General features: G+C 37.6%; 1 protein-coding gene across 1 annotated transcript in view; it reads left to right on the forward strand.

The window, feature by feature from the left end:
- The window catches only part of LOC143017559 (neuronal acetylcholine receptor subunit alpha-7-like), a 287,696-nt gene that overhangs the window by 237,764 nt on the left and 29,932 nt on the right, over positions 1–20,000 (forward strand). Inside the window, exon 8 of the mRNA XM_076172347.1 lies at positions 213–299. Within this exon, the coding sequence (XP_076028462.1) occupies positions 213–299 (87 nt within the window). The remainder of the gene's footprint in view (positions 1–212; positions 300–20,000) is intronic.

Here is a 20,000-nt window from a genome sequence, read left to right on the forward strand (position 1 = left end):
AACCAAGGCAGAGCGTTTTCCTGTATTGTGCACAGACGATATAATATACGAAAGCGCTCTGCTATGATTATTCCTCTTCAAAGCGGTTAACCTTGCATTTCTAGAACACACGTCTCCAGTGTTTTTATTGCAGCATGTACATATGTATATATATATTGTATTCCCCGTTCGTTTTGAAGAATGATGTTGATAATCTAACTTTTTCTTTTCAGGAGTCACAATTCTCCTCTCCCTTACAGTTTTCTTAAACATAGTGACAGAAAATATTCCAGAAACCTCCGATGCGGTTCCGCTCATATGTATGTAAAGGAACATAAGCCTTGTCTCTCTCTCAGAGTATAAGTAGCATTTGAAGTGGATGTGTACACTTGGTCACAAGTCTATACTGCATTCTGATTGTTATTACTACAACCTTTGACATCACTCACGTTTACAGTTGATACCTAGGAGTCATTACTGTTATTACTATATTTATATATCTTTTTTTTTTTTTTTTGGTTATCTATTAACTCTTCTGTTCAGTTTGGTTATCACTAGAAACTATTACTATTGGTATTACTTCTACTGGTCCTGTCACTATTACTATTACTAATGCTGCTGCTATTCCTCTCTGTCATCATCATCCTACCCCCCCCCCACCTTCTCCTCCTGCTGCTCCTTCTCCTCCTCCTTCTCCTCCTCTTTCTTCTCCTCCTACACTTCTTCCTCCACTTTCTCCTCTTCCTCCTTCGGCTCCTTCTCCTCCTCCTCCTATTCCTCTTCCTACACCTGTTTTTCCTCCTCCTCTCCTCCTCCTCTTCCACCTCTACCTCCTCCTCATGCTTCTCCTCTTCCTTGCCATCTCCTCCTACTCCTACTCCTCTTCCTACTCCTCCTCCTTCTCTTCCTCCTCTTACTCCTCCAACTCTGACTCCTCCTCCTCCTCCTCCTCCTCCTCCTTCTTCTCCTCCTCCTTCTTCTCCTCCTCCTCCTCCTCCTCCTCCTCCTCCTCCTCCTCCTCCTCCTCAACCTCCTCCTCCTCCTCATTCTACTACCACCACCACTACTGCTGCTGCTGCTACTACTACTACTACTACTACTACTACTACTACTACTACTACTACTACTACTACTACTACTACTACTACTACTACTACTACTACTATTGTCACTACTACTACTACTTCTACTGCTGCTGCTACTACTACTACTACTACTACTACTACTACTACTACTACTACTACTACTACTACTACTACTATTCCTCCTCCACATTCTCAAGCCACTGTTTCTAACAACAATACTTTTACTTCTACTTCTACTTTTGTTATTACCACTGCACATTTAGGACAATGTTTGCTCAATATAGTGTTTTCCAATTAATCCCGGCTACGCTACATTATACTATTATTCAACTACTAATTGTTAGTTCACTATGTATTGGGACACATGTAGACACCTTGCCTCTAAACTCCTGACCTAGAATAATGTAGCTTATTAGCACACATCTCTATCAGCCATATTTTTTTCCCGTTTTCTTTGGTCTGTTTATCACAGGAGACGTCGCTGACCCAGCGTTGGGTCATATGAGGTCATGTTGTGAATTGTAAGAGTAGTTTCACTATCTAGCGTTGCCTCTCAGTATGGTTTGGAGGATTTTTTTTTTTTTTCTTGTCATCATTTCCACTTATCATTATTATTGTTGTTGGTATTATTATTATTATCATTGTTATTATTATTATTATTATTGTTGTTATTACTATCATTATCATTGTTATTACTGTTATTGTTACTATCATTGTTATTATTGTTATTAATATCAATATTATTAGTAGTAGTAGTAGTAATATTATCATTATTACTATTATTATTATTGTTATCATCATTATTGTTATTATTATTACTATTATTATTATTATTATTATTATCTTTACTATTGCCTTTATCATCATTACTCTCATCATCATTGTTGCCATTATTATCATTATCCTCAGTATCATTATTATTATCATCATTAATATTACTGTTATTCCTAATATTATTGTTATTTCATTCTATTATTATTATTATTTATTATCATCATTATTATTGTTGTTATTATTTTGTTATTATTATTATTATTATCATTATTATTATCATTATTATTATCATTGCTATTATTATTATCATCATTATTATCATCATTATTATTATCATTATTATCATTATTATTATTATTACCATTATTAATATTATTATTATTATCATTGTAACTATCATTGATATTATTGTCATTATCATTACTATATTCATTATTCTTTTATTACTGTGACCATTCTTTTATAAGTATCCTCATTATTTGGTCATTACCATTAGTATTATTATTGTTCACCGTCGTTATTCATATTTTTTCTGATTTTTCGTTATTGTTATTATGTTAGCTTATGTTAATATTATGCTGATATAAGGGTTATTATCCAGGGACCAGTAATGGGTGTCTGCTATTTGATGGACCTCGGGAACCATCGTCTCCCTACTGCCTGTTTTCAAAACTTGTCCAATCCTTTACTTTTATGTGAAGGTGCAACCCTGAGGGGGTGGTACTCGGTTCCCGGACCGAGCTTTTTTTTCTGGAGAGGAGACAACAGGCGGCTGATCACTCCCAGTCCGATATTTAACTTTAGAGATCTGTGGGAAGTGGTAGCGGATCGTTGCCGGACATTGTGGGGTTGCGGGTTTCCAGTCAGTGAAATTTGAGGCAACAGTTATAATTGTTATTGTTATTATTATTATTTGTTGCCGACTATTTCACCAGCGCACATTGTTTTGGTATTAACTTTCGATAATAACTCGTTATTTTTTTTTTTTCATTGGTGCCATTAACAAATAAAGATAATATTGATATTGTTTTTTCATAGTTTTCATAATTATAAAAAAAATTTTACTCTTTTACTATTATATTTGCATCATTCACTGTTGATCATATGATTGTATGATATATTATTATAGAGCTGATGAGAGTATTGGGATGGTTTGAGTAAGAGGGGAATGTCTGTTGAGCAAGGGAGGGAGAAGGTAGGAAATAGGGATGAGCGGAGAGTGTGTATAGATAATGTATGCAAGAAAGAGAGGTATGAGGGATGGGGGGAAGGGTGTGCTTATATGTGAATGATATTTTGACGCAGCCCGAAGGGATTTCTCCCCGTCTTCTCTTTTTCTGCGTGAGGGGACGGAGGGGAAAAGGGTTACCGATTAAGTGAAGCGGCCTTGCTGTGGATTTACTTTGTCATACTGCATTGCTTCTGACCCAGGGCAGTGGGCGGGATACAGGGATGACCCGTCATCCATGAGGAGCTAAGATGAGAGGTGGGGAAGGGTGGTGGATGGGTGGGAGTGGGTACGTGGCTTTGAATTGGCTACCTCCCTTATAAGGGGGAAAAAGCTCTTAGTATATAGATAACTTAGTACATTGTGTATTATATTACGTTATATGATATATTACATTCTAATATATCAATATTATAGTATATCATATTTTATATTTTATAATTTATTATATTATCCATTATCCTTTTATTACTACAGTTTACGATTATATTCAGTGACCAATGACTGGTACAGGCGAGACAGGCGTCTAAGAGGAGCATCTCCCCCCACTATCTTCAAAACCCATCAGAATCTTCATCTCCTGGAGAGGCAGGCCAGAGGGGCTGCCTTTCGGTCCCCAGACCGACTCCTTAATCTCTTTCAACTTTCTCCTCCGACCTTTTACATAAAGAAATAGCCCCACATTAGTGTAACAGACGATAGATCCATGTTTTCCCAAATAAATATTATCCTCATATTACTGTCATCATCATCATCATCATCATCATCATCATCATCATCATCATCATCATCATCATCATCATCATCATCATCATCATCATCATCATCATCATCATCATCATCATCATCATCATCATCATCATCATCATCATCATCATCATCATCATCATCATCATCATCATCATCATCATCATCATCATCATCATCATCATCATCATCATCAATCATCAATCATCATCATCAATCATCAATCATCATCATCATTGTTATTATTATTACCACTATTACTATTGTCATTGTTATCATTACTATTATCATTATTATTATCATTATTATCATTATTATCATTATTATTATTATTATTATTATTATTATTATTATTATTATTATTATTATTGTTGTTGTTATCATTATTTTTATTGTTATTATTGTTAGTATTATTGTTATTATTATTATGTTTCTGTGTTAGAGGAAATCTCTAATTATAGAGAAATGCTGCTCTATTGTACTGCGACTGCTCTTCGTTATGATATCACCCTCACCTCTTAATACTGTCATGTACCACTTCGAGTATATTTTCATTTTCACCTCTTCCCTGTGGTAGGGGGAAGAAAGAATACTGCCACCGAGTCCTCCCACTCGGGTCTTAAAGGTGACTTAAACGAGGTAGAGTGTAAGACTAAGCATCCTACTCCCTGTAACCCTATGGGCGCATTCCTATGAGAAGTCATGGCATAAGAGGGTCGGGGGCTGGGGGAGTTTTCAGATGAGAATAAAAGGGAAGAGATAGGCAGTATGTGTGTTAGAAGGAAGATGAATGTGTTGGTATAAAGTGAAGCTAAGTTGAAAGGGAGGGGCGGTTTTGAGTCTGTGAGGGTGTCGGGAATGAAGAGAGAACGAGGGATGCAATGGGTGGCTCTACTAGTAAGTGAGAAGATAGGTAAGCATGTGTTGGAGTGGAAGGAGCTTTCTTCAGAGTTAATGTGGACGAAGGTGCAATTGGGAAGAGAGATGTGGGTCTCTGTAAGCCCATATGGGCCTGGTAGTGAGAAGAGTGTTGATGAGAGGGAGGCTTTTTGGACAGATTTAAATTACTGCGTAGAGAGTTTTATAAGGCATGTCGGTGTAGCAGTATTGGGAGATCTCAGTGCTAGAGTAAGATATGAACCATTAGATGGAGTTGTTGGGAAGTGTGGAGTGCCAGGTAAAAATCACAGTGGAGAGTTAATGATGGAGATGTGTATAGAGTTGAGGATAGCTAACACAATGTTTAGAAAAAGAGCTAAGCATAAGTACACATGGGAGAGAGTGGTGGATGGAAGGGTGGTTGATAATGCATTAATGGACTATGTAGTGGCATCCAGAAGAATAGGAAGAGTTCTGGATGTCTATGTTCCTAGGGGAGACTTGGGGGATATCAGGTAATTTGTTGGTGGAAGGTGAGTTGAGAGTGGAGGATAGGTGGGGAAAAAGGAAAAGGGCCGTAAGTAGGAAGGTGCTTAGGGGAAAATGTTTAAATAAAAAGGAAAAGGAGCGGTAGTGAAAGAAGATGAGAGAAGTGCGGGAGGTGGTGAAGGATAGACTAGAAGAATTAGGGGAAGAGGAATGGGGGTATTTCAAGGAGGAAGTGATAAGATGTCCCAAGATGGTTTGTGAAACAAGGAGGACGGGAGGGAATAGAAGGAAGAATAGCGAGTGGTGGGATGATGAAATGAAGAAGGTAGTAGAAGAGAAGAACCGAGCATTCAGGGACTGGTTGCAAAGTAGGACGAGAGAAAAATATGAGATGTATAAAGAAAAAAGAAGATAAGCAAAACAAAAGATAAAGGAGACAAAAAGGAGAGCTGATGTAAATTTGGGGAGGAATATGACAGAAAATTTTGAAAGCAATAAAAAGACGTTTTGGCAGGAAATTAAGAGGAAGAGGAGGTGATTCAAATAGAGAAGAAAGGGTGTAAGACGCAGATGAATAGATGTTAACGGAAGAGGAGGGAGTAAGGGGAAGATGGGCGAAGTATTCTAGAGAATTGTTGAATGTGGAGGAGAATAGAGAAGGATTAGTGGTAACAGTAGGAGGCGCTAATAAAATTATTGTGATGGGAGAGAAAAATGAAGGATAAATTAGAAAAGATGAGGTGCAAGTAGCTTTGAAGTGAAAATGATGAGAGCAGGTAAGGCACCTGGGTTAGATTGGTGTCATGTAGAGAGTCTGAAGAAGGGAGGTACAGTAAAGTGGACTGGGTGGTGAGATTATTTAATGTGTGTCAAATGGAGAGTAGAGTGCTGGAGGACTGGAGGAGTACCTGTGTAATTCCGCTTTACAAGGGAAAAGGGGACAAATGTGAGTGTAGTAATTTCAGAGTGATCATTTTGTTGTGTGCATTTAGGAAGGCTTATGGGAGGGTTTTAATTAAGAGGATTAGGAGTGGAACAGAGGGAGTAATTGGTGATTAACGTTCTGGGTTTAGGAAAGGTAGGGAATGCATGGATTTTTTTTTTTTTTTGTAAGACAGATAAATGAGAAACCTTTAGGAAAAGATAAGGATGTTTTTGGGCCTTTATGGATTTGGAACAGGCTTATGACAGGGTAGAGAGGAAGGCTTTGTGGGAGGTTTTATTGATATATGAATTTGGAGGAAAACTGTTAAATGAAGTCAAGAATTCTTACGAGAGTAGTATAGCCTGTGTTAGAGTTAGAAAATGAGAGAGCGAGAAGCGATAGGTTTGAAGTAAAGATGGGACTGCGTTAGGGATGTGTCATGTCGCCATGGCTCTTCAATGTGCACGTGGATGGAATGGTGTGGGAGATAAATCCAAGGGTAATGGGCAAGGGACTGGAAATGGTTAAAGAACATAGAGAAAAGTGAGAAGTGAGCCGGTTGTTGTTTGATGACGACACTGTGTTTGTGGCAGGGTCAGAGGGTGGATTAAGGGAGTGACGGAATTTAGAAAATTATGCGATAAGAGAAAGTTGATGGTAAATGTGGGTAAAAGCAAAGTGATGAGATGTACAAGGGGAGAAAGTGGCAATGAGTTTGAAATAGACCTTAAAGGAGAGAGGCTGGAGGAAGTGGCTTTAGATATTTGGGGTCACGTGTGCCAAGAAAAGGAGTGGATGTGGAGGTAAATTGTAGATTTAGAGAAGCAAGTAAATGCCATGGGGGATTAAAATGTGTCATGAGAGATTACCTGGGAATGGATACAAAGAGGAAATTGTATGAATGGGTGATTATCCCGATGGCATTGTATGGGATAGATGCTAGAAATTTAAGAGAGGCAGACAGGAAAAGTTTTAATGTGTTTGAGATGAAATGTCTGAGAAGTGTGGTAGGGGTTACTAGGTTGGATAGAGTGAGAAACAAGGTGAGGAGGAGAGCGGGAATGGAAAAGGAGATGCCAGACAGGGCTGATGAAAAAGTATTGAGATGGTTTGGACACATGGAAAGAATGAGTGAAGAAAGATTAGTAAAAGAGGTTTATTATTATTATTATTATTATTATTATTATTATTATTATTATTATTATTATTATTATTATTATTATTATAATTATTATTATTATTATTAGCATCATCATTATTGTTATCATTATTGCTATTTTTTATATATATTTATTGTTAACATTGTAATAAAGAATTATTATCGCTACAGTTATCATTATCATTATTTTTGTTATCACTATTGTTCTTGTTTTGTTTTTAATTACCGTTACTATACAGTAATTATCATAGTATTCATTATATCTTATGGTAATCATATAAAACCAAGGATGAGACGGACATCATATAATATCATCTCCCTCCTGCCAGTCTTCAAATCACATCAATACCAACTAGAGGTGCAACCCCAGGTGGCTGGCACTCTACCCCCGGACCGAGACAAAGATCTCTGTCTATTTAATCTATTTTTCCTCCTCTTCACATGAACTGACAACCGGTGACAGCTCTCATCCTACGAAACAGCTAATCACAATACAGACATTTCGAACGTTGTAAAGATCACTAGCCCAAGAATAACTATGGGTTTATGTTTACAAGCTCATATTTGGGGTGGCTCTTCTTAACAAGCTTATCCTAATCTAACCCAACCCGACCCGACCCAACCCAACCTAGTCTAACCTAACTTAACCTAACCTAACTTAATCTAATCTAACCCAACCCAAGCCGACCCAACCTAGCCGAACCTAACCTAACCTAACTTAACCTACCCTAACCTACCCTAACCTACCCTAACCTAACCTAACCTAACCTAACCTAACCTAACCTAACCTAAATCAATCTACTCTAACCTAACCTATCCTATCCCCGGTTAAATGATCGTCACTGTTGGGGAGCTTTATGTACACAAGTTCATTTCTGAGATTGTTAATCTTTACAGGCTGATATCTGGGGTAGCTTATCTTTACTCCTCTGGGGTATTCTGGGGTTGCTGATCTTTACAACGTCCGGCATTTCAATATCTATTCCTAGAGGGATCTGTAGGAGAGCCCAAGGACCTTTGCCACCAGCCTTGGGGTTGCGGGTAACTAGTTCACAAAACTCAAAGAACAGTTATTATTGTCATCATGCTCTTTGCGTTTCCATTTGTATTGTTTTGTATTGTTTTGTATTGTTTTTCTTGACATTTCATCATTGAAAACCGTACAATTTTCTGGTATTTTATAATGAATATTGTTATTATATTTATTCCTTCTAGATATGTTATTTCGTTATGTTATTACATTGTTACATGAGTTACATAAGTTACATCTATACGGGAGGGGGGAGGGGGTGGTGGATGGGAGTGGAATGGGTGGGAGTAGGTACCCGCCTTTGACTTGGCTACCCCCTTATAAGGGGGAAGAACCCCTTGGTATGTAGATAGACATCTATATTGCCAATTTTAGTTTTCTATATTTTGTATATTTCTTATATAAGTTAATATATTCGTTATTATCATAATGTCATTATATTTTATCGTAGTTATTACTGACTTTATATTTTTATTTTATTTTTATGCATTGAAAATTAATAATTGCACTTAATTCGTTTTGCACTATATTTCATATTATGGAAATTATGTAGTACTTGAACTGGTAATCGTAAAAGTAATGATAATAGTAATGGTGATGATATTGATGTTCATTCAGATAAACTTGTTCATTTTTTTCAAATAGTCGAAAAAAATCATAATCATCGATCACCAACGATACAAACTACAAACACCAAAGGTTAGGCTAACAAACTGGGCTGTTTTTCCTTTGACTGTTGGGCCAGATTTGCAGTCCGCACTAAAACAAACCAACATCAATATCAACGTCAACGTCAACATTAACACCAATACAAACACCAACTCCAACACCAATACCCAACATTAGCATCAATACCAACACCAACATTAACACCAGCACAAACTTCAACATCAACACCAGCACCAACTTCATCATCAACACCAACTCCAACTCCAGCACCAATACCAACTCCAGCACCAACACCAACACCAGCACCCCAAGAATAAAATCGACTGTTAACTGAAGCAGAATACCACACTTCCTGTTTTACCTTCCAAGCAAAACCCACAAACTCGAATAAAATACACTATAACCGGGATGGGCAACCTTTTTAAGTATGGATGCCAAAATTAGCAAAATCTTCGATACAAAAATTTCTCGCGTGCCAACGGAGTAAAACCATAGGCCCACATACGCATATGGGGCCCCATACTCCCTTCGCTTCCTATAAGGGCCCCACCCCGCCACCCAGCGAGCATGCGGTTACCAATAACCATACGACAGAAGTTGGAGATTTATTAGTTAGTTGTTTTAAGGTGAGCTCTGGGCTTTGCTTGCCGGAAAATAGTCTTTAGTGTGCCAGGTTTGGCGCGCGTGCCAAGGGTTGCCCACCCCTGCATTATGATAAGACACGACACCTACATCCAACTGGAACATTCCTTATACTAAAACTTTTCAACCAATGATGGACATATAACACAGTGTGGAAATGATGGAGGCAACACAGATTCTCCCACTTGGGTTTCCATTGAGTTTTGCCTATACTCTGCTCCTCAGTTCCTGTCCTATCGAACCTATTGAATATGCATGGGAACATTCCTATCATCTTCACATATCCACAAGGAAGCATTCCCAACTTCCCTCTCTTCATCATAATAGTTGATGATTTGGTTTAACGCCGTGAATTTCCCCCTATCAGGAGGCTAGGACGGTTCCCCTTACAGAGGACTTTGTAGCGTGGAATCTAATGAACCATGCCATTGCTCCTGGTGGCAGAGTTCGAACCACCGTTACCTCTACCTTGGCCGCACGTAACGATGCTCTAACCCGTTCGGCTACCTATCATCCATGACAATTGATGATATAGCTAAATACACTCCACGTTAGATTGTCACCAGTGTATAATCTACTTCGGAATCCACCCTGTTCACACCAATGGGCCAACGATCGCGGATTCCTGTTTTCTAGCTTAGAATCTGTCACCGTGCACTTCTCTATGACACACAGCTGAAAGGACATTCCATCGATACAACTAAATAAAGCTGTCCTCACTGAGGTTGAATAGATTCGATTTCTGGGTCTGATCCTCGAAGGTCGCCTTTGTTGGTTCCCTTACCTTCAGCATCGAAGAGCGTCCTGCCTCAGAACCTGTGACCCAACATTACTAACCTACACAAGTTCGGAATCCAAAAAATAATCCCTTTGGAATCTTTACCAAACTTTATTGATTGATGATAATGATTCGGTTACAAAGGACTTTGTAGCATGGAATCTATTAAACAATAACTTTGGTCCAACTCGCCAGTGGCTGGGTTCGAACTGCCGTCACCTTGAACTCCGCCGCAAGTAGCAGTGCTCGAATTCCTCTGTCTCAACCAACATGTCTCCTAATATTAGTCCCCTTACGTTCTTTTTGTCCACACTTCAACACATGTTTTCGACAGAACATGAATGAAAATCCTATATGCAGAACGTAGATATTCTCATAGACACCCATCATTCTTTGATATCAAGAACTTCCCCCGCTATCCTAATCTTTCACACCGACTTTGGCCCTTCAACTCTTCAAGGATTCGACAAACGTCTGCACTGTGCCCATCCACAGGGCACGAGAATAGCAGACTTACTAATTAGGAATAAGAGACAACGTCCTTTCTATCACGACAACCCAGGGCCCTTGGGCACTCCTTCCAATACCCCCATGTTTTGTCGTATCCATACTTACTCTTACACCACATGATCTTGAGCCACAGACTGACCCATGTCCACTAACAACATGTCTCCCCATTCGTCTCGATTTTGAGCTGCTTCAAACCAATCGTCTCTTCCACCTTGTTCCGTAAATGCAGCCCTGACTCCATCGATCCATCGTCTCCTTGGCCTTCTCGGTCTGCGTCCATCCACCACTCCCAACATAGCTCTCTTCGGCAATCTATCCTCATTCATACGGGCATAATGTCCAGCCCAGAAAAGCTTCTCTTGATAAGGTAGCCGTACTATAAAACATGGATACCAACCGGTGTTATGTAACAAGAATCTCCCACCTATTTTCCCATTCATCTGACATTAACATAAGCACAGTGGTCTCCGTGTTGACCGCGGAATTAGTGATACAAACAGAGGACATGGATCTCTTTCCCCTTTCTATAAAGCGGGCTCTACACGATCAATATCATTACGCAGTATTCCATATTGTACAATATTTTATACTGTGTAGGTATGGTTTTGGAGAATGACACAATATATTGAAGACATAAAATGTACAGGCCAAACACATGCCTTTTCAGTAACATCCCTACACCGTTAATGACATTGTACGATACGGAATATTGCGCAATAATATTGATCGTTTAGTGCCCTCATAACTCTTTACCCCCAAACATTTTTTCTCCCTATCACCCTACACAATCATCTCTAACTTACGAAGAGACCTGAGGCATTCTCCACTTACCCCCATAAATCCACCAGACATTTTAGTGGATTATGCGAGTCTCCTTTAGCTGGATGCCATCTCATCTTGGCATCCCCACCAACGGACGAGCCGACAAGGCAGCTCGAGATCTGGCATCAATCTCTTTCAGTGCCTCCACCCGGTGGCCCTCTTCCAGCCAACCTAACCGATGCCTAAAAAGGCATAGTGCTAATTCTAATGTTGGCGTATGTTCGAGTTGTCATTACTATAATTGTTTTCATTATTATTATTATTATTATTATTATTATTATTATTATTATTATTATTATTATTATTATTATTATTATTATTATTATTATTATTATTATTATTATTATTATTATTATTATTATTATTATTATCATTATTATTATTATTATTATTAATGATTAATAATAATAATAATAGTTATTATTATTAATAATAATAGAGGTGGATGGAGTGAACATAGGAGGCATCCAAGGATGAGATGGATGGATGGGGTGAAAGGGGCGTTGGGAAAGACGGGGATGTCTGTTAAGGAAGGAAGGGAGAAGACAGAAGATAGGGGTGAGTGGAGAATGGATGTGTATGGATGATGCTGTGATGCATTGAAGGGAGGGGGTGGGGGATCGAGGGGTTGGGGAGTATGAGTGAATGAGTTGCTGTGTCTTGCTGCATTGTTTCTGACCCAGGACAGTGGGCCAGATGCAGGGATGACCGGTCATCCAGGAGGAGCTAAGAAAAGAAGGAGGGAGGGAAGGGTGGTGAATGGGAATGGAGTATGTGGGGATGAAATGGGTGGGAGTGGATTTATGCCTTTTAACTTTGGCTACCACCCTTGTAAGAGGGAAAGAGCCCTTGGTATATGTGTGTGTTTATCATTATTATTATCATCATCATCATCATCATTATTGTTATTATCATTATTATTATTACTGTCTTCATTATGATTGTTATTATTGTTATTATTCGTTCAAGGATTCACGCATGCGCGGACAAGATGATCGACATGCTCAAGGATATTTCTTTTATTATATATATATATATATATATATATATATATATGTATATATATATGTGTATATTTATATATATATGCATATGTATGTGTATATGTATATGTTGTATATATATATATATATATATATACATATATATATATATATATATATATATATATATATATATATATATATATATATATATATATATATATATATATATATATATATATATATATATATATATATATATATATATACATACATGGATTCCTCCTTCAGGGAATATCCTACTCAGTTTTTGCTTTGTTCATTGTAGAACATTTTGTAGATTTTTATCATTTCTTTTGTTTGTGTCCATTGGTTGCAGTTCTTTCGGAGAATCTTGTTCTCCTGGTGCGCCGTATATCATAATCTATGTTGGCATTTAATAAACCATTGATTTAAGGGTTGTGCTCGTATGAAGCAGTCAAGCTCGTGATGAGTTACTTGCCAAGGGCTACATATGAAAAACCTCGTTTGGCAAGTATGACTCGATTTGGTTTAATGTCACGAATACGTGTTTGGAGGCCAGGGTGGTTCGCCTTTACAGAGGACTTTGTAGCGTAGATTTTAAGGAACCATGCTCTTGGTCCAACTCGCTGGTGGCAGTGTTCAAACTGCCGTAATTAGCGACACTTTAACCCGCTCGGCCAAGGAGCATCCCAAAAAGAGAGCAACAATAATTTTCTGGTAGTTGCTGTATTCACCACTGGATTTCGTAACCACTCCATTGTTGGTCTTTGTGAAGAGATTTTCAGTTGATTGCTGCAGGTGTCAACTAAAACGCCTAGGAATGGGGAACTTTCCTTCTATACTAGTTTTGGTGGTAAACAACAGAACGGAGTTTTCTTTGAATATCAGGAGTAAACTGCCAAAACTTTGTAAGGACTTCCTAACCACGTAGTGATTCCTGAAACTATTGGTTGTTTAAAGAGAAGATTAGATAACTATATGGATAGGGATGAAAGGTGATAAGGGACATGGAACTATCTAGTGTAGGTCTTATGGTCTCTTGCGATCCCTTTCATTCTTAAGAATTGAAGGAGAGAAAACACCCTTCAGTATACTTTGTGTATAACTTTGACCTGGTTTTCTCGAGTACTTGCTCTTCAAATGTTTCTATGTAAAACATAGTCTTGGGGGAAAAAGGTCCACCAATTCTGGGGACCAGAAGCTATGGAGAGTTCTTGCACAGTGCATTGGTACTATTCCTCTCCAGGAACAAAAAAACAAAACAAAAAAGAGAGAGAGAGAGAGAGAGAATCGCAAGAACACATTCTTTCAAGGATTCACGCATGCGCGTGAAAAAAAAATAATAACATCCAAATTACTGACTCAGTCTTCCTCTGTGCTAATAGAAGGAGGTTTCTCTGATACAGGCATGGCAGCTATCGAAGAACATTTTCATCATCTTCATCAACTGGGAGCGTGCGACAAGGAATGCATTGATTCAGTCGCACGTCGGCGCCAGTCCCTGTGATCTCTCTGAGCAAGCTCTCATGCAGACACCCTTCTCATCCCACTCCAAACAACTCTTCACAGGGTCGATCCACTTGCCCCTTCAGCCATGAATTCTTCGGGCGTCTCCTTCGTCTCCTCCCTCGAAGAATGTACTCGGGTATACCGAGAACTTCCTCGAGGTTTGCACGTTATGGATGACAGAGTCGAGTGTCTCGTTAACAGGGTCATTGGTACTTGTCCCGGGGAACCAAAGCTGCTTCTAGGGATTCGTGCTATCCGCAAGGGTAGAAAGGGCCTCTTGGGACGGTTTGGTCCCCAATTCCTTCCATGTTGTGGGTTAGGGGTAGTCCCACGACGTAGACGCTGCCACACCAGAGGCGGCTGGACGACTGCATCACAGATAACTATCCAGGATGTAATACCTCGTACCATACTATAGTATTGAAGACTTTTTGTGCACAGTAACGCACGCCAACAACACAGTATGTACTCAAGATGCTTGTGGGAAAACCCCGTTCTAGTCTAGGGAAAGACAACAGGAACATTGTTGAACAGACAGTCAACATCCATGGAAGCGATGTTGTTAATATCAAAAAGCTTCGACAGATCAGCAGATTCTCCAACAGGTATCAAGACATCAAAACGCTAGAGTTGTAGACAGTAGCTCATAAGAAGCCTGTTGAGTGTTATGACTGTTGGGGAGATTATCAAAGAAATGGTGGATCTGAGGGAGTTTCCAGCTTCGTGAATGTTGACTCGTTGTATACACATACGGGATTGTAATCACCCATGGATTTGGTCAATTTCATCAAACAATCATTTTAGTTAACTAAATGGCTTTCCTCAATTGTTCAGTATTCTCTTAGTAGGTGGATTGGAAATTGGAGGCTTCTTTCTAAGATGCTGTTCATCCTGCTGAAATCAACTTCTTTGTCTATGAAATTGAAGAGTGATTATATTAAGGAGAGTATTGAAATAATAATAGTTATAAGGATGATCATAAAAATGATATCATTATTATTTTTATTATTGTTATTATCATTACCATCATTATTGTTAGTTCTGTTATTTTTGTTATTATTAATACTATTTTCATCAGCATTATTATTATTATTATTATTGTTGTTGTTGTTGTTATCAAAATCACCGTTATCGTTATCATCATTACCATTGTTATTATGATAACCATCACCATTATCGTTAATATTGTTATCAATATCATTATCATTATCATAAGCATTATCATTATTATTCTTTTCAGTAGAGAAAGACGAAAAGGTAAACGCTAGAATGCCAAGGGAGGCTCTGATTGCTGGTGAATGAGTGGAGGGTGTGACGTGAGCCAGTTGTTTTCAGAATATACTGTTTGACGAAGTCAAAGAATAGAGTGAAGTAGTAGGTGGCAGAGTTTGAAAAGATGAGAGAAGAAATCTGAAAGTGAATATGGGCAGAAGGTAGTAAAATGTACAGTGACTGATGATGATGAATGTTAATTTGAAGAGTGAAAAGCTGAAAGAAGTGGAGAGTTTTAAATATTTTGTATTGCATGTGGCAGCGAATGGAGGAGTGCAAGTGTCTGGGGTGAAGGAAATAGGCAAGAAATAGTTTATCAACAGAATAGTTAACGAATGGAATAGACATAGTCACTATGTAATGAGCGCTGAAATTATTGTTTGTTATAAGAGGTTAGATAACTTTATGGGTGGGGATTATATGTGGTGATGAACATGGAACTGTCTTGTGAGGGCCTTTTGTAGTCTCCTCCATTATCATGTTCTTATGTTCTTAAAAAGTATCACGAGAAACAGATATCAGGGGATAAATGCGAAGAGAAGGTTGAATAAAGGAGTGATTTGTGTCCACTGTATTGAGTGGAGACTTTGAATATGAAGGAGACAGAAAGGGAATGCATAAACTTGTTACAGATGAAATATTTGATAAATATGGCAAGTGTTACGAGGATTGATGAAGTAAGGAATGTTGGAGTGAGGCAGAGAATAGAGATGGAAAGAGAACGGTCTCAACGAGTGCTAAGGTGATTTGAGAATATGGGAATAATGAAGGAGGAAAGACAAACAAAAATAGTATCGAAAGTAAAAGTGGACTGAGCGAACTTCAAGGCAAGACCAAGAATGAGTTGGATGGATGGGATAAAGGGAGCATTGGATGCAAGAGGAGTGTCTGTCGAGCAAGGGGGAGAGAGTGCACTAGATAGGTGTGAACGGAGAGTGACTGGAAATGAGTGGAGAAATGATTCGGGCTGAAAGGATGTCCTTGTCTGTTCCTATCAGTTATTTTGTTTGGGTAATTTGTTTTTGGGGCGCTGCTCGGAGGTCGCCGTGTAAATGAAGCTGCGGGGGTAAACCAATTGCAGTGTGGCGGGGAAAGAGGGATGATCCTTCATCCACAAGGAGCTAAGATGGGATGGGGTGAATGGGTGTAGATCTATCTTTTGACTCGGCCACCCCCTTTGTAAATGGAAAGGCTCTTTGATATGTAAATAACAATATCACTATCATGTCATTATCATTACTATTTCATTGTTGTTATTTTGATTTTCTTTAGTAGCTGTACTACAGTAGTGGTAGTAGTAGTATTGTAGTTGTTATTTTTAGTGTTAATATTTTCACTCTCATTATTGAGAATCGTTATCGTTTAAATTGTTTCCCCCTGCACAAATTGTACTGATTTTATCGTTAGTTTCACCAATGGAATTTACACTGTTACTGTTACTATTATACAAAGGTATTTAAGTTTATATAATAGTGATATTTTTGTAATATTTCTCACATGTGTTACCCCCGTTTTGTTCCAGCGTAATTATAATATTTGTGTTTGTGTCTTTTTCTTTAATTATATTTTCTTTACAATGATATAGTCTCTTGTTTACTCAAGCACATGTCCTGGTGGCGCAATCGGGAGCGTGCCGATCTCGCATTCGCTTAGTTGTGGGTTCGAGTCCCGCACTCCTCTCCGATTCCCAGCAGTGACTGTTAATGACCTGCCCCTCCCCACACTCCCCATAGCGCATATACATAGGGCAAAGGTGACGGCTTCGGCCGCAGCTACTCAGCGCCTCTTGGCGTAGGCTTCTCACCTTCAACTCACAGTGACCCAGATGACCTTGGAAATAGTTGATGATAATGATGGTAATGATAATGAGGGTGATGTGATCATTGATGTGATAATTATTCCTACCAAATATTGAAGGGAGGTACAGCGGTGATGATTGTGGTGACGAAAGTCATGGTGGTGGTGGTTGTGGTTGTAGTAGTGGTGTGGGTGTCATGGTGTTTTTTTGATGTCACCATTTGGAGAGGGGAGGGTTTTCGTGGCCATAAAAAATTAATTATTATTATTGGCATTAATAATGATATTTATGTCAATATCCGTAGTAAAAGGAGTAGGAATGGTATTAGAAGTGATACAAACAAATGCGGCATCGGGGTCATTATCGTCATCATCATCATCATCATCATCATCATCACCATCAGCAGCAGGATCATCATCATCATCATCATCATCATCATCATCATCATCATCATCACCATCATTATCATCATCACCATCATCATCATCACCATCATCATCATCAGCAGCAGGAGCAGCAGCATCATTATCATCATCATCATCACCATCATCATCATCATTGTCATCATCATCATTATCATCATCATCACCGTTTATCGTTAGCGTGTCAAGTTTTGCACGCGTGCCACGGGTTGCCCACCTATTGATTAGTTCAAAGAATTCCGAGATTGTATGGGCATATGGGAGAGAATACATAAGGAAAGAGCAAAGGCAGCATGAGCAGCATGAAGTAGATGGAATATACATGAGATGAAGACTAAGCATGAGGTGGACAGGTAGAGGAGAGGGGGCTTGGCTGCTAGATGAATGCCTGTCGAGGAAATGAGAGAGACCAAAGGAGAGGAATGAATGGAGGAAGATTGTGAATGGATGAAGGGATGGTATGGTCTTAAATGATGTTCTTCTCATCCATTCCGTAAATTGTTGTAAGTGGCTGAGGAGGCAGTCTACCTACTATGAAACGGAGGGGATAATCCATCTTCGCCTGTTAGGTCCTGCGGTGAAATTGCGGTGGCTCGCTCCATGACTTTGAACTAGTGTTTGTTATTATTACTATTGTTATTATTAACATCAAAACCGTTATTACTATATTTTTTACTATATTATTATTATTATCATTATTATTATTATTATTATTATTATTATTATTATTATTATTATTATTATTATTATTACTATTATTATTATTATCATTACTATTAGCCTATACAACTTTTAGTATTTATGTTACTTATCATAGACTTCACTGTATATATTCTTGGTAATAACATATCTTAACTGAGTTCTAAGTATGTTGTTGATATCAGTATCATAGCTTTATTATCAATGTAATCAAAATCTTCGTACCCACTCACAGCACTTTTATTAACTGTATTATTCACCATATATGTCATAGGAATTATCAATAACGTTATTTGTCATTGTTATTGCTTATGTTATTGTTATTGTTGTTAATGTTATTATCATCACCACTATCATCATTATCATTATTTTCAATAACTTCCTTGATAAGATTATTATTGTTGTCATTCCCATTGTTATTGTTAATATAGTTATTATCTATATTACTATAGAAATTATTCAGGTTTATTTGTATAAATATCATTAGAACTCTAAATTATGATTATCAGTATTGTAATATTACTATTATCGTTATTATTATCGTTAACATCATTAATACAATTATTTTCAATATTTTGTAAAAATTTGTTTTACTACAGATAATGTTTCAAATACTGTTATTACCTTCATTATTGATTTTAATACCGTCATAATAACTGTTTGTGTGAATATTTTTATCGTTATTATCATCGTTATTTTTATCATCATTGATGAGGACCCGTGCTAGGTACCTGGAAACGGTGACCAAGTGAGACGTAGGTCGGAGAGGAGCAGACCACCGAAGACGATCTTCAAGTCCATCAACACCTTTTTTTGAGCGGTGACAGCCGGCGACTGATCACTTCTCTTGTCAGCTAGTGACTTATGCACACGCCTTAATCTAGTCTGTCTAGAGAGATCAATGGTTAGGACCGGAGGATCGTTGCTGGCTATCGTGGGGCTGCGGATTTCCAGTCTGTGAAACTAGAGGCAATTTCTATTTTTGTTATTGTTATTATCGTCATCATTATTATTATCACTATTATTATTATTATTACTATTATTATTATCATTATTATCATTATTATTATTATTATTATCATTATTATTATTACCATTATTATCATTATTGTTACAATTATTATTATTATTATTATTATTATTATTATTATTATTGTTATCATTATTATTGTCATTATTATTATTATTATTATTATCATTAATATTATTATTATTATTGTTAATATTTTTACTCTTACCATTATTATTATCATTATTATCATTATCATTATTATTACTATTATCATTGGTATTGTTATTTTCAGCAATGTCATTGTTATTAATCATTACATTTTACTGTTATGATCATCCTAATATTTTTTTTATTGTTATAAAATTCGTTTTATTTTGATCATATATTTTCCTACATTACTATCATTAGTAATAAAATAATGTCGCAATTAATGTGATTATGGAAATTTCTATTACTAATTAATTTGATAATCCTAATTTCAATATTATTTCTATTATCAATCATAATGGTTATTATTACCGTATCAGTGCTATTTTGCTGTTGATCTTATTGTTACTAGTGTAAT

Source organism: Oratosquilla oratoria, chromosome 32 (genome assembly GCF_046742065.1).
Source record: "Oratosquilla oratoria isolate Oo_2021 chromosome 32, ASM4674206v1, whole genome shotgun sequence".
NCBI lineage: Eukaryota > Metazoa > Arthropoda > Malacostraca > Stomatopoda > Squillidae > Oratosquilla > Oratosquilla oratoria.